We start from the raw sequence: 15,723 nt of genomic DNA, 5'->3' as shown, positions 1-15,723 counted from the left end.
GGACACCAGCAGTGGACTGTCCACATGAATGTCCCTGAACGCCACACAGTGGACTTTCCACTGGCCCCCACCGTGTCCACATGAATGTCCCTGAACGCCACACAGTGGACTTTCCACTGGCCCCCACCGTGTCCACATGAATGTCCCTGAACGCTACACAGTGGACTTTCCACCAGTCCCCACCATGTCCACATGAATGTCCCTGAATGCCACATGCCACTCTCCTGTTCTGTCACTAATCTGGACCACATTGATCAATAAAATAAATTGTATGTGATTTAATATATTGTGCAACACCTAATGTTATTCAAATGCAAAGTGTCACATGGTGCATTTATACTTTTGCCCAGTGTAACTACATTATTGATTACCATGAAATCTGGGGAGGTAATTAGATGTTTAACAGAAGTTGAAAAAGGCCTAAAAAAAGGTTCTAAATATATACACACACACATATATATATATGTAGATGGTAGATATGTACCATTTATTTCTTAATATTTTACATTTATTGGATGCTTTAATAGTAAACAAATAGATAAAATGGTTCCAGGATTTGGAAAATGATCAGCTCAACGATAACATGCTTTTCCATCTGAGGAATGACTGAGCTCCAGTTGAGTTTTAGTGTTTATGGTGGCACTGGGTGAACACATGTGGTGGTCAAACAGTAAAGTATTCACTTAAAGTATTCTTCAGACTACATAAAGTAAAGCTAATGTGAGTGCTTAAACATGGCATCTTTAAATTCATTTCCATTCCATTCACTTCTGTTTCTGTACCGGAGTCAAACTCCACTTTAGACAAATTTTGTTAAAGAAAAGTTGTTCCGTTACTTTTGTCAAACTGCGTTAAATGTGTGTTCTTGTACTTGTGTGTTCACAGTGTGAAGGAGGAAGAAAAAGGACGCAAGTTTATCTCATTCAGTCGTAAACTCCGTTATTTACATATTCAAATATTCTTTCCAAATAACGATCATCACTATGACTCAAACTGTCCTTTTCTGAGGATTTACAGTCAAATAATCAGACTAATCCCACGATTCATCGACGAAACCTGTTACTTTATAAATATGAGGCTGATCGATAAATGTGCGATTTTAGGACCACGACCCGAACTCATCATCTGTCATTTGTAGAAGAGTTAAAGACGCAGGGTCTGAAGGAGGAGCTGGAACAAAGCCAACAAGGTCTGAAGGGGGAGCTGGAACAAAGCCAAAGCTCAGTTCAGAAGGGAAGGGGGGGTGAACATATATACCACATCACACATAGCCCTTCAATAGAATTGGACATGGCTCTTGTGGTGGAATGGCTTGAATAGATTCAGGACAGATTTCCAGAGTGCACTGGGGTCATGATGCAGACGTCCACACCTCTGCTGTGGTGGTTTCACTCTTAGTGGGACGAAGGAAGCAACAAACAAGATGCAGGTGAGATGGAAACCATGGCTGAACCAGGATGACTCAAAACTGGATCCAGTTGGTGGAGTTCTGGAGTCGTGAAGGTGGAGGAACAGAGCTGGAAACAGGAAACGGTGTTACATTTATTTACATCAAGCACGAGTTCAAACAGGCAGCGATTAAAGGTCAATGCAGAGAAGAACTGTAATGAAAGAACAGTGGATGGAAAACAAACCCTAACCCTGACCCTAGCCTGAGCCCTAACCCTGACCCTAACCCTACACCTAAGGCTAGTTTCACTCTAGGACTGAAAATGATGGTGATATGAAATAATAGACGCTGTTGGTGGAATTTATGGAATTTCAGACTGGTGGTCTGGACATGGACGCAGGGGTCACTGTAGGTGTAGCTGTAGGTGTAGCTGTAGCAGTAGGTGTAGCTGTAGATGTAGCTGTAGCAGTAGGTGTAGCTGTAGCTGTTGATGTAGCAGTAGGTGTAGCTGTAGGTATAGCAGTAGGTGTAGCTGTAGCAGTAGGTGTAGTTGTAGCTGTAGCTGTAGGTGTAGCAGTAGGTGTTGCTGTAGGTGTAGCTGTTGGTGTAGCTGTGGGTATAGCTGTAGGTGTAGCTGTTGGTGTAGCAGTAGGTGTAGCTGTAGGTGTTAGCTGTAGGTGTAGCAGTAGGTGTAGCTGTTGGTGTAGCAGTAGGTGTAGCTGTGGGTATAGCTGTAGGTGTAGCTGCAGGTGTAGGTGTAGCTGTAGGTGTAGCTGTAGCAGTAGGTGTAGCTGTAGCTGTAGGTGTGGCTGTAGGTGTAGCAGTAGGTGTAGCTTTAGGTGTAGCTTTAGCAGTAGGTGTAGCTGTAAGTGTAGCTTTAGGTGTAGCTGTAGCAGTAGGTGTAGCTGTAGGTGTAAGTGTAGCTGTAGGTGTAGCTGTAGGTGTAGGTTAAATGTGTACCTTGCAGGAGCAGTGAAGTCTCCCCACAGATCTGAACTAGGATTGGACTGAAACACAGAGTTGGAGTTAGTGCTGTCCAACTGTAGAAGACAGGCTGAGGGGTGCGGAGACACTGGAGAAGAGAAGAAGAAGAGGAAGAAGAAGAAGAAGGAAAAGAAGAGAAGAAGGAAAAGAAGAAGGAAAAGAAGAAGAAGGAAAAGAAGAAGAAGGAAAAGAAGTGTTATGGAAAAAATATTACTCTACTAATTCATCTTCAATAAAGAAGGATAAGTTCAAACGTTCAGTGTCAAAGAAATCCCTTTATTTGGAGCTCCATAGAAACAGATCCCCCTCAGACAAAAGACTGAGACGCTCTGAACCCAAAAATACAAATCACCCTGTAGTCTTCTGTCTCCCATGAGAAAATGATGTGTGGAAAGTGTTTTGGTTAGTGTCAGGAACTTAGAGATAAGACCCCTGTGAGAAATGTTGGTTTGGCCTTCTACTCTGGACACAATACAAAAGAGGTCCAAACTGCTCTAGAATACACAGTGACATGAATATATCTGAAATACCTATATGATATATGAAATATATGAAATATATGAATATATATGGATATAAGTAATTTTGCCATTACAGAAGGAAAAGAAGAAGAAGGAAAAGAAGAAGGAGAAGAAGAAGGAAAAGAGGAAGAAGAAAAAGGAGGAAAAGAAGAAGAAGAAGGAAAAGAAGGAGGAAAAGAAGAAGGAAAAGAAGAGGAAGAAGAAAAAGAAAAAGAAGAAGAAGAAGAGACAACCAGAAGTCAATAACAGACGTCAACACCATGAACCTGTGACTCAGGAAATAAAGCAGTGATCCATTAAAAGACAATTAAAGAAACCTGCAGTTTAGTCTGAGACAACTGTTTAATGTAGACTAACCCAGACTAAATCACATAAACAGACTGTTTACTTATTGAATGTAGACTAACCCAGACTAAATCACATAAACAGACTGTTTACTTATTGAATGTAGACTAACCCAGACTAAATCACATAAACAGACTGTTTACTTATTGAATGTAGACTAACCCAGACTAAATCACATAAACAGACTGTTTACTTATTGAATGTAGACTAACCCAGACTAAATCACATAAACAGACTGTTTACTTATTGAATGTAGACTAACCCAGACTAAATCACATAAACAGACTGTTTACTTATTGAATGTAGACTAACCCAGACTAAATCACATAAACAGACTGTTTACTTATTGAATGTAGACTAACCCAGACTAAATCAAATAAACAGACTGTTTAGTTATTGAATGTAGACTAACCCAGACTAAATCACATAAACAGACTGTTTAGTTATTGAATGTAGACTAACCCAGACTAAATCACATAAACAGACTGTTTAGTTATTGAATGTAGACTAACCCAGACTAAATCACATAAACAGACTGTTTAGTTATTGAATGTAGACTAACCCAGACTAAATCACATAAACAGACTGTTCCATCCTCATTAGTTTCCTACTGGAATGACTTTTAAGAATGAATTTTATTTCAGTGTTAATTATAACAGAAGTTTAGGCTGGTGTCGGTGTTGGACGGGTCGTACCTGTCGCTGTGCCTCCCGTCTGGGGAATTGTGTTGTGACTGGATAAGCCTGATGAAGGAGGGGGGGCTATCTTGCCTCCAGAGGGTGGTGGTAGGACGCCCAATCCACCTGGGCCATGAGGGCGGGGCTTGTCCCTCTTTTTACCCTGACAGACACAGAAGAAAACCAATGAGCTAAGGTTAGGGTTAGGGTTAGACTAACCCTAACCCTAACCAAGGCCACCAGGGGCAGTAATGCACTGATAAGTCAGACCACCGGGGGGTGAAGTGCACCTGATAACTCAGGCCATGGGGGGGCAGTAGTGCACCTGATAAGTCCGGCCGAGGGTTTTCAAGTGCCCACACAGCGTGTTTTTTTTGTTTGCAGTTGAAGTTCTTTGTGAACCCTTACCCTGTCCCAGGTGTTGGATGTGCAGGTTGTATGAATGATGTTTGTTTCGTGGTCTGAGTATTCAGACGGACTCTTACCCCGATGTTCAGGGTGATGGTCTGACCCTCTTTAAAGCCCAGGTCCAGCTTTGGTCCTGAATCCCTGAGCTGTGCACTTTTCTTCAGTTCATTCTCCTGTTTCACCCATCTGCACAAGAGCAAAACAAAGCCAACCTCAGCACCCACACAAATAAACCCTAATCCACACAAATAAACCCAAACCCACACAAATAAACCCTAACCCTAATCCACACAAATAAACCCTAACCCTAATCCACACAAATAAACCCTAACCCACACAAATAAACCCTAACCCACACAAATAAACCCTAACCCTAACCCACACAAATAAACCCTAATCCACACAAATAAACCCTAACCAACACAAATAAACCCTAACCCTAATCCACACAAATAAACCCTAACCCTAACCCACACAAATAAACCCTAACCCATACAAATAAACCCTAACCCTAATCCACACAAATAAACCCTAACCCACACAAATAAACCCTAACCCACACAAATAAACCCTAACCCATACAAATAAACCCAAACCCATACAAATAAACCCAAACCCACACAAATAAACCCTAACCCACACAAATAAACCCTAACCCACACAAATAAACCCTAACCCTAATCCACACAAATAAACCCTAACCCATACAAATAAACCCTAACCCTAATCCACACAAATAAACCCTAACCCATACAAATAAACCCTAACCCACACAAATAAACCCTAACCCACACAAATAAACCCTAACCCTAACCCATACAAATAAACCCTAACCCACACAAATAAACCCTAACCCTAATCCACACAAATAAACCCTAACCCACACAAATAAACCCTAACCCATACAAATAAACCCTAACCCACACTAATAAACCCTAACCCACACAAATAAACCCTAACCCTAATCCACACAAATAAACCCTAACCCATACAAATAAACCCTAACCCACACAAATAAACCCTAACCCTAATCCACACAAATAAACCCTAACCCATACAAATAAACCCTAACCCACACAAATAAACCCTGACCCACACAAATAAACCCTAACCCTAACCCACACAAATAAACCCTAACCCTAATCCACACGAAAAAACCCTAACCCACACAAATAAACCCTAACCCTAATCCACACAAATAAACCCTAACCCATACAAATAAACCAGGCACCGCAGCAGTTTAGGACATGACAGACATCTGCATCTGACAGTTACCTGAACCCTAACCCTCTTCCTAACCCTAACCCTATTCTTAACCCTCACCCTATTCTTAACCCTATTCCTAATCCTAACCTTATTCCTAATCCTAACCCTATTCCTAACCCTATTCTTAACCCTATTGCTAACTCTAACCCTCTTCCTAACCCTAACCCTCTTCCTAACCCTAACCCTGCATAGTGCACACAGGTTGGTTCAATCATGGCAGAGCTTCCATCATGTGTAAAGCTTGAAAAAACACAAATACCATCATATATATGATTCTATTTTATAACAGTAGAACTGTCAGACAGACCTCAAAATGTTCTGAAGACATTCACATGGTAAACATGTCTTTCTCCTAAAAACAGACCCATCCTGGAACATGTTGGTTCAGTTCCTCTGTAGTTCTGTTCATTTATCCACCGTTTTCTATGTTCATACATGACTATCATTATGAGGGAACCAAAAATGGACACTATGAACATGTCCAAGTCCGTACATGTTTATGTCTGGACTGTGTCTCTGAACACATCACCTGATTTACCCAGTGTGTTTAATGAGGTAAAAAACTAATTTCACAGATTTGACAAACACATGACAATCACTTTAGGAAAAGGGAGGAGTCCAAATCTGAAACAGAAAAGTGCGTTCTTACTTGAAATGATCCTGCAACGCCACGTTGAAGTCGAAGGCATCTCCTCTGTCTGCAAAACCAACACCGATGAAAGCACTGCGACCTGCAAAGAGTCAAAACCAACACCGATGAAAGCACTGCGACCTGCAAAGAGTCAAAACCAACACCGATGAAAGCACTGCGACCTGCAAAGAGTCAAAACCAACACTGATGAAAGCACTATGACCTGCAAAGAGTCAAAACCAACACCGATGAAAGCACTGCGATCTGTTAAGAGTAAAAATAACACTTATAAAAGCACTGCGACCTGCAAAGAGTAAAAATAACACTTATAAAAGCACTACGAACTGCAAAGAGTCAAAACCAACACCTATAAAAGCACTGTGACCTGCAAAGAGTAAAAGCTCACATGAGGAGCATTAAACCCACTGAAAGGAGGTCCCCACTCACTCAGACATGCCCACTCACTCAGACATGCCCACTCACTCAAACACGCCCCCTCACCATTATCATCTCGTATTCGCAGGACGAAGTATCTGCTGGAGTCGCTGACGGTTTCCACGGCGACTCCTGGATACTCCTGGACCGGCGCCTGGGCAAACAGCTCCCCTGGTGTCACAAGGAATCATGGGTAGAAAATGACAGCCCCCTTTAATCCGTGTTTGACTGACAGGCTGCATGTGTCGGCTGTTAAAGATTTGTATTGTGGTCAGAATCTGGACTGGTCTAGTGTGAGATTCCATCTGACAGGGGTGTTTGATCAAAGAAGGACTAGTTTTAAACATGTGGTCAAACTCACAACACAGTGAACCGTTGGAGAAAAGCACTGTATAAAACCCATATATTATTATTATTATTATTATTATTATTATTATTAGATCTGTGGTGTTTATCATGGAATGGACTTTTTTATTTTAGTCCTGCTTCTATCTTTCATCTACTGGTTTGAAATTCATCATTAGTACAGTAAATAACTTTTATTTGAATTACCTGAGACTTAGTTTTATGTCAGACTTAGTTTTACGTTAGACTTAGTTTTACCTGAGACTTTGTCCTCCAGTTTGATGAAGGCCATCTTGGCCCTGGCTGTGATCCTCATCCGACCAGACCAGTCTGGACAATCCAGCTTCCAGTCTGCTGCCCTGTGGACATGAAGTGGACATGGAGTGGACATACAGTGGACATGAAGTGGACCAGGTGGACTTTAGGACACTGTCTTTTCCATTCTGAATCAGTTCTTTTCTATTCTGAATCAGTTCTTTCCAGTGTCAGTCTGATCCCATCAGTCAGATGACTACAGATGGAAACACTGGGTTCATTCCATCACTTAACCCGATCCGAATCCAGAAGAACCGGATCCAGATTCCAGTCGGGTTCCAGTCCCGGTACCGTGTTTCCGGTCTGGTCTCAGTCCCGGTGCCGGTGCTCTACAGACTCGTGACCCCGTCGTGCTTCGGGAGCGTGTGCAACATCGGGAGTGAACACCGGAACCAGGAACCAAGCGGTACAGAACCCATGTAGACCCGGGACCGGACCGGACTGTTGTCTAGACCTGTATGAGACCCGGACCGGCCGGACCTCTGTCTGGACCTGTATGAGACCCGGACCGGCCTGACCTCTGTCTGGACCTGTATGAGACCCGGCTTGGACCGGACCGCTGTGTGTACCTGTATGCGCGGTTGGACGCTCGCGGGGGAATCCGGTAAACGTTAACCTCGGCTTTAACGCAAAGGACCGACTCGTAGTCTCCTTCAGCCGCCATCTTGGATCCGCTGTTATTGATGTGTGAATGGGGGGGGGGAGGGGGGCGTCTGTGTGTGTGGGGGTGGGGGGGTGGGGGGGGTGTTGTGTGCTTGTGTTTTACGACGTCCCAGCTGCTGGACGGCATGTGCATTATACATGATGTATTCTATCCACATCCAAATCAAACAGACAGTTCCTCCTGTTGACTGTGTTTGGACTGTTATTATTACAACCTATTCCATTCAAGTGTGTGTGTGTGTGTGTGTGTGTGTGTGTGTGTGTGTGTGTGTGTGTGTGTGTGTGTGTGTGTGTGTGTGGTGGCGGAGTGGGGGGGCCATAAACAGACAAGTGCTGAAAACGGAAGCGGAAACGTCGTGTAGTTGAAGGTTGTGCAGACCGGAGGGTTGGAGGCTCATTCTACGGTAAATGTTCGGTTCAAAACACGGCGGTGGGTTCGGGCTGTGGCTGAGGGTGGGGGTGGGGGGGGGTTCGGGAACACAAAGTTATCTTTAACGGTAAACATTTAACCGGTCATTGACGGTTTGACGTCACTGAACCGGTCGTCTGCAGCCGCTGTCCGAGGTCCTGAAACTACGAACCCAGGTCCATAAGAACCAGGTCTATAAGAACCAGGTCCGGCTTCAGGTTAGGGGGACACTGGACCTGTGCACCAGTACAGAGCTGGTCTGAACTGGTGTGTCAGTACTGGATCAACTGGAGGTTTCTGTTAGCCTATAGCTCAGCGTTAGCCTGTAGCTCAGCGTTAGCCTGTAGCTCAGCGTTAGCCTATAGCTAAGTGTCGCAGTGCATTTGCACAGACAGGAGCTTCATTTGTCGCAGGTGTGGTGGACACACCTCTTGTTCTTAGAGCCAACTTCTGTCTCAGCTTGTTTTTTCTGTCGACTGTTCCTTTTTTCGGCTCTAGGATCTGGTTTCCTGAGCCGGTCCGGTGCAGTCAGGCTGAGCAGAGCAGCAGAATGAGCCATCTGTGAACAGCAGCACTACATCCCAAACAGGCTCTGTGGTCTACACAGCTGACTCTACTGAAGGTAGGGGACATCACATGCTTTACACTGGTGTACAGGAGTGTTAGATTGGTCCGCGGTGTTAGGACAGTTAGAGTTTTTCTCCAACATCAGACTAATATGAGGTAAGCAGCTCCCGTAAATACAGTCTGAGTTATTCTAATCCTCAGAAGATGGTAACCCTACCCCCGAGAAAACTAAGATCTCCATTAGATAAACCAGTGACAACAGGAGGAAAATATTATCTGTGGTTTGTTTTGAGGTTCAGTGATTTTGTAGAATGAGATGAAAGAAGAAAGCGTTGAACACTGAAAATATAAGTCAATGATCAAACTTTCAATTATTTTTAGGCAAAGGTGGCTATCCTTAACCTGACTTAAAAAAAAAGGACTAAACCTACTAGATGTAGCGCCACACAGTAAACACTACTGTATAATGTAAATGTTCTTCTGAATTGTTTTCTAATGTAGGGAAGTGAGCAGAGGGTTGTGAAGCAGTGGTATGATCAGCCATGTTTCAGTGTGAGAGCAGTCCCAGTTGAGTGGTTCTTATGTTCGGTGTTGACATCAGACCCAGATAAACAGTTCCCTGAGGGTTAGGGTTAGGGTTAGGCTCAGCTCAGGTCTGATCCCACGTCTCTGAGCTGACAGGATTCATTACTCACATGTTTTCTCTGTGTCAGATTGTGCTGTTGTGATTCCCCATCATCCCATCAGACACTATGACGTCTTCCATGCTCCGTCGACAGTTGAAGAACCTGGTCCAGAACTACTCTGAGGCTGAGGTCAAGGTGGGGGAAATAGCGTTTCAGGGGCAGTTAACCCCAATGATTATAACATTAATTCAAATGTTTGTGGTCGAGGGGTTGTAAATACTACTGAACATGTTTTATTGTTATCACTTGTCTTTTTCCATCATTCGTGACCTCGGAACATAAATTCAACCTCTGCACAGCTGACATGTCTGATCGGTGTTTCTCAACGGGGGCGGTACTGCCCCCCAGGGGGCGTTGGGACACGGGTGGCGTTTGAAATGAGAAAGCTGAAAGGGGGGGCGCTGAGACTGAAATGGGGGTGTTAGTCTGTATATCTATCAATATCAAGCAGCATGTTATGTCAGTGGTGAATTTCTTTGATCCCCCCCCACACACACAAACTCCTTCACATTAAGGTCTACAACGTGGTACTGACTGAGCCTAGCGCCAAGCACCCCGTTCTTCTGTGCACTTGTATTTATTTATTTAGTTACAGGACAGTGTGTATTGGCATTATATGCAAATAACCAGATGTGTGCACCAGATTTAGCAGAGAAGCTAATTTCCATCTGTTGTCCTGGACAAACAACCAACAGAATAAAACATCACTAACTGTGTTCACTTCCATTGCAGTACTACAGTACTGAGAACCCCCCCTTTGTGCAGATGTGTTAACTAATGAGACTGTTTGTCCTGTAGGTAAGAGAGGCTACATCCAATGATCCATGGGGCCCTTCCAGCTCTCAGATGGCGGACATTTCAGACCTCACCTATAATGTAGTGGCGTGTAATGAGATAATGACCATGTTGTGGAAACGCCTCAAAGATGACAAAAACTGGAGACACATCCACAAGGTAAAAAAAAATCATATGTGACATAATGATGCCATTAACCCCAATGATTTGTCTTGTAAATGAGGAAAAACAAAAGTAGATGACCAATACAGGCACGTAAAACAAGAAAAAAAAGGAAGACAATTAGAGGCATATTTGTTTGTGTCCAAGGAGGACAAGCTCAAACAGCACAAGACACCAACAGGACTGACGTCCAAAATGTCAACGGGTCCCAGAGTCAGAGTTTGATCATTTGACTCATATATCAGGTATGAAAATGCAGATGATCGACAGTAAATGGACTATCTGAAAAGAGTCAAAGTTCTGTCAAAGAGTGTTGGTCCACAATAATAATCCTAGGTCTTAATACACACAATTATTTATTTACTTCTGTGGTTTTTAGAAAAGTTGTTGACTGCAATGGCCTTCTGATATTACAGTAACTTAATGTTACTGTAACATCACTTCACAACATGGTCATGTGATTCCACGACACATTGGTAACATGCAGTTGTGTGTTTGTGCGTTCCGGTTTAAGGTTTATATTATTGTTTTACGTAGAGTTGTTGATGTCCATGTGTCTTTTCTAGTCCTTGACGCTGTTGGAGTACCTGTTGAAGACCGGTGACGACCGTGTGCTATTGAAAATGAAAGACAACATCTACATTGTCAAAGCCCTCACAGAATATCGCTTTGTAGAGAAAGATGGCAAAGATCAGGTGACTTATCTGTACTCCAGAGTTTGTAAGATCATGTGATTTCCATGACACTCATCCTACCATCATCTCAGTTAACCTCCACACAAGACTCACTTGTTCCCTTTTCTGGTGTCTGTGTATCTGTCCCAGGGTGTAAATGTAAGAGAAAAGGCGAAGGTTGTTCTTGTTCTTATGGAAGACGATGAAAAACTTAAAGAAGAAAGAGACTTTGCCTTCAAGACTAGAGAGAAGACATCCAAAAGTTCCGCTGGTCAGTCCTTTACACCTGACTACCCATTATTAACTCCTGTATTTCTTCTGCTATTTTGTTGCTCTGTCTCCGTTTGAACTCGAAGGCCAAAACCCGTTCGCTCTTTGCTCTGTTTCTGCTAACCAGCGTCCTCAGCCGACACCATCAAGGATCCCAACTATAAGCCGTGCTATGTTCCTGGAGCCACTGGACTTCCATCCTTAGACAACATACCGTCGGTAGCTGACCTGACTGCCTCCTTTACTGCCCGAAAGGAGGAGCGTCTGCGACAGGAAGCTGAGAAGAAGGAGATTGAGAGGAGGGTGAGTCTGGATCATTTTTAATAAGTCTGGACCAGCTGTACATGTAAAGTGTCATTGGATAACTTTTGTCATAATTTGGTGCTGTGTAAATTAAGATTTGATTTGTAAAAACACTCTGAAACAGTCTGGAAAGAAGAAGATCCACAGTTTTTTAGGACTTTATTTTACCTGGTAAAATCAATTGAGAACAGCTTTTCATTTACAATGATGACCTGGCGAGACGCCCCAACAGACAAAAACAGTGACGAAACAGAACACAACAAAAGAAAAATGGACTAAAGGAAACAGTCCAGATAAATCCAAGACTTGGAACTAATGGTGAAGAGACTTGGACGTTAAAAACAACATCAATAACTACTAGGGTGTATGGAGAGAGTTCAAACAGTATTTGTATGTTGAAGACACTGAACTCATCCTCCTCAACAGTCTGTTACATCAAATAGAACTCCTTTAATTTTGAACTGTGATGTTGCAGGCCAATCTGAGTGAAGACGAACTGAAATGGGAGGATGCAAGCAAAGGCGGCAACGTTCAAGACAATGCCTGGGGAGGACAGAAATCAGGGGAAGAGGAAGCAAAACCAGACCCATGGGGAGCTCCCAAAGAACCCAAAGAGGCATCAGGTCCATGGGGTATGCCATCAAGCCCTGACATGAGCGACACACCAGCCACTAGTGATCCCTGGGGGGCACCAACCAAGACTGGAGAAGATCCTTTTATTGCCAAAACTAATGAAGAAGACCCTTTTGCAGCATCAAAAGATCAAAATGATGCCTTTAGTACATCAAAAGATGACCCCTTCAGTGCACCCAAAGACACGGAGGATCCATTTACTGCTAACAATAAACCTGATCCCTTCACTTCAGCAAACAGTGATCCCTTTAGTGCCCCCAAGGACGATCCATTTAATACACCAAAAGATGATCCGTTTAACACTCCCAAGGACGATCCATTTAATACACCAAAAGATGATCCGTTTAACACTCCCAAGGACGATCCATTTAATACACCAAAAGATGACCCCTTCAGTGCGAAAGCATCAACACCCCCTAAAGAGGACCCATTTAGCAGCTCAAAGGATGATCCATTTAACTCCCCAAAAGATGACCCCTTCACTGCACCGATAACACCACCTAAAGAAGATCCATTCACTACAGTTAAAGATGACCCCTTCACTGCACCGACAACACCACCTAAAGAAAATCCATTCACTACAGTTAAAGATGACCCCTTCACTGCACCGACAACACCACCTAAAGAAGATCCATTCTCTACACCCAAAGATGACCCCTTCACTGCACCGACAACACCACCTAAAGAAGATCCATTCACTACAGTTAAAGATGACCCCTTTACTGCACCGACAACACCACCTAAAGAAGATCCATTCACTACAGTTAAAGATGACACCTTCACTGCACCGACAACGCCACCTAAAGAAGATCCATTCACTGCAGTTAAAGATGACACCTTCACTGCACCGACAACACCACCTAAAGAAGATCCATTCACTGCAGTTAAAGATAACACCTTTACTGCACCGACAACACCACCTAAAGATCCATTTTCAGTGGCATCCAGCCCACCAAAAGATGATGTTTCCGATCCTTTCGGTGCCCCTCCTACATGCCCACCCACTGGCGACACAGATGCATGGGGAGCTCCTGCCACTTCTCCACCCGCTACAGGGACCGATCCTTGGGGGGCAACATCGGCACCCCAGGAGACTAAGGATGGAGATCCCTGGGGGGAAGGAACAAGTGCTTCTTCACCTGTTGATAATTCTGATCCATTTGGGGACACATCAAGACCAGATAATGACCCATGGGGAGCTTCAGGTAAGAAACAAATACTGTTTCCATTCTCAAATGCCATTATTCTTCCAAATATGAACACAGTGTGTGATTGCTGAATCTGTTTTGACCCCCCCCTTCCCACCACCACCACTGTGTGAACTGTCCTCTATCCTACAGCTTCAGCCAGAGCAGATGATGCATGGGGTTCACTCAACCCTCCACCAGCCTCTTCCCCATCTAATGACCCGTTTGGAGACGGAGCATCTAAAGGCAGCGACCCATGGGTGGCACCAAGCTCCACCCCCAGCACCGGCACAGGTGAGTCCCGCTTCACTGTCTGAGTGGACTTTGTCTTATCCATTCATCATGAAGCTCACTGTCCAGTATTTGATCGTAGACTCAATGAAAAGTCAGTTTAAATCTTTACTGTGTTTTAAAGCCTGATCACTGTTGCTGATTATTTCTCCCAACAGAACCAACTATTGAATATTAGAATTTAAGGGGCTATAATTAAAGGTTGACAGATTGCAACTGTTGTAGCTACATTGAAATATTAAAGTGTACCTGTAGTGAATTTTCAGTGCTAGCTTTCTCAGAAGATCACGTATCATGCTAGCAGTTCCATCGGTAACTTCCATTATATCCCGTTATCAAGTATGCACAAGGACCAAGTCACTGCTCCGTCAGTTAGACATGGTTCCAGACATGTTTCCTCTTTCACAAGCTGTTCCAGCTCTGGTACTGACCCAAACTGGTTGTATTGTCCCATTACCTGGGCTCAGATGGACTGGTCACCAAGCCCGTGTAGCAGACACCAGTCTAAGAGGACACAGTACTGCCCAGTGCTGGGTCACATTAGAGCAATGGGGGAGTGGAAAGGTTACAACTGAACAACCACCAGTGCCTACTTTTCACTTTATCTGCTCACTGAATGCCGCTTGTTTACTAGTACTCCATCGCCCGGAAACGACAACAGGTACATCACTTAGATCCAGCAATGGCCGCTCCCCATGGGTTCTGCCCACCAGTGTAATTCATGCCAAAAAAAAGTCCCATGTGGTGCATTTATGGTGATTTTTTTTTTTTTTTTTTTCCTACTGAATTTGTGCCATCCTTGCTTGTAAGTGATGCACAAAGCACAATTAATGCCCTAAGCATGATCAGTACAGGTACACTTTAAGAAAACTGGGATTGTTGCTGTAAACCTTTAGAGTAACTTAATGTGACTCATGTTTGTCTGTTTTACATTTAGTTTGTGTGGCCAAATAATGTGCTATAACATGATAAGTGTTAGTGAGAAATGTTTTAGTCCTTAAAGCATGTGGTTAATAGTGAAGGGTATTTCTGTGAAACAATTCCAACAAGTGGTGCCAGGCACAACAAACAAACCCCACCCCTCACACCTACTTCGCCCATTATGTAGTGAAGTAAGTAAATGGGAAGTTTTTAACAAATGATAAAAAATGTGGATTTTGACCTACAGTACCTTTCCCAAAATGTAATGACATCTATTCTAGGTCAGTGGCAGTCTATAAACCCAATTAGGTATGAATTCAACCAATATTTTTACTGGTAAAGTGTTAACAAACAAACCAACTGAACCAAAAACAATACCCCTTGCCTTCCCTTCGGGGGGCGGGGATAAAAATTTGGTACTTAATGGGTTAATTTTTTGTATTAAAATACTGTGTGCTTGTTTGTTTTCTTGAGGAAATCCTGTATTTTGACCTGTTGTAGTAGATGTGTTCCCTTTATATGACATGACCATGACACTCTGCTCACAAACCCTAACCCTAACCCACGTGGTCATGGACTGTCACGTAGAGTTTGTTCTCTTCAGGAAGGCTCCAGGGTCGGGGGGGTTTCTACACAGTTAAACCTGTTGACATGCACATGGTTTGATCTATAATGGAATCATTTATGTCTGATTATACATTGGTTGTCCAAGTTTAAATCCATTTGCATGTGACTTCTGTCTCCTCCATTTCACCTTCATCTTCCATCCAGTCACCAATCAGCTATTGGGAATTAATTAATTAATTAACCTTGTCTTCCACTGTGCTCTCTCTTCCTCCTTCTGC

General features: G+C 43.4%; 2 protein-coding genes across 9 annotated transcripts in view; one reads left to right on the top strand and one right to left on the bottom strand.

Annotated features, from left to right (window-relative positions):
- Positions 1-1,170: 1,170 nt before the first annotated feature.
- LOC115415993 (adaptin ear-binding coat-associated protein 1-like) lies at positions 1,171-8,009 on the bottom strand. Of its 2 annotated transcripts, none has more exons than XM_030129681.1 (8): positions 7,887-8,009; positions 7,261-7,361; positions 6,724-6,828; positions 6,241-6,322; positions 4,403-4,511; positions 3,936-4,083; positions 2,351-2,462; positions 1,171-1,517 (listed from the first exon to the last, which is right to left on the bottom strand). In XM_030129681.1, the coding sequence occupies exons 1-8, from the start codon at positions 7,979-7,981 to the stop codon at positions 1,463-1,465; spliced, it is 807 nt and encodes a 268-aa protein (XP_029985541.1). In that variant the 5' UTR covers positions 7,982-8,009; the 3' UTR covers positions 1,171-1,462. The 2 variants fall into 2 exon arrangements, with proteins under 2 accessions (XP_029985541.1, XP_029985542.1); XM_030129682.1 differs by having other exon boundaries at positions 2,351-2,444.
- epn1b (epsin 1b) overlaps positions 7,633-15,723 on the top strand; it is a 9,251-nt gene continuing 1,160 nt past the window's right edge. Inside the window, exons 1-10 of one of the 7 annotated variants that reach the window (XM_030129675.1) lie at positions 8,439-8,607; positions 8,888-9,011; positions 9,670-9,777; positions 10,441-10,596; positions 11,166-11,294; positions 11,424-11,544; positions 11,671-11,846; positions 12,322-12,766; positions 13,070-13,684; positions 13,820-13,960. In XM_030129675.1, the coding sequence (XP_029985535.1) occupies positions 9,709-9,777; positions 10,441-10,596; positions 11,166-11,294; positions 11,424-11,544; positions 11,671-11,846; positions 12,322-12,766; positions 13,070-13,684; positions 13,820-13,960 (1,852 nt within the window). In that variant the 5' untranslated portion in view covers positions 8,439-8,607; positions 8,888-9,011; positions 9,670-9,708. Of the gene's footprint in view, positions 7,724-8,306; positions 8,385-8,438; positions 8,608-8,887; positions 9,012-9,637; positions 9,778-10,440; positions 10,597-11,165; positions 11,295-11,423; positions 11,545-11,670; positions 11,847-12,321; positions 13,685-13,819; positions 13,961-15,723 lie in introns of those variants that run through there. The other 6 variants (XM_030129674.1, XM_030129672.1, XM_030129670.1 and 3 more) reach the window with 6 other exon arrangements.

Source organism: Sphaeramia orbicularis, unplaced genomic scaffold, assembly GCF_902148855.1.
Source record: "Sphaeramia orbicularis unplaced genomic scaffold, fSphaOr1.1, whole genome shotgun sequence".
Lineage (NCBI taxonomy): Eukaryota > Metazoa > Chordata > Actinopteri > Kurtiformes > Apogonidae > Sphaeramia > Sphaeramia orbicularis.
This window is presented reverse-complemented; position numbering and strand designations above follow the sequence as displayed.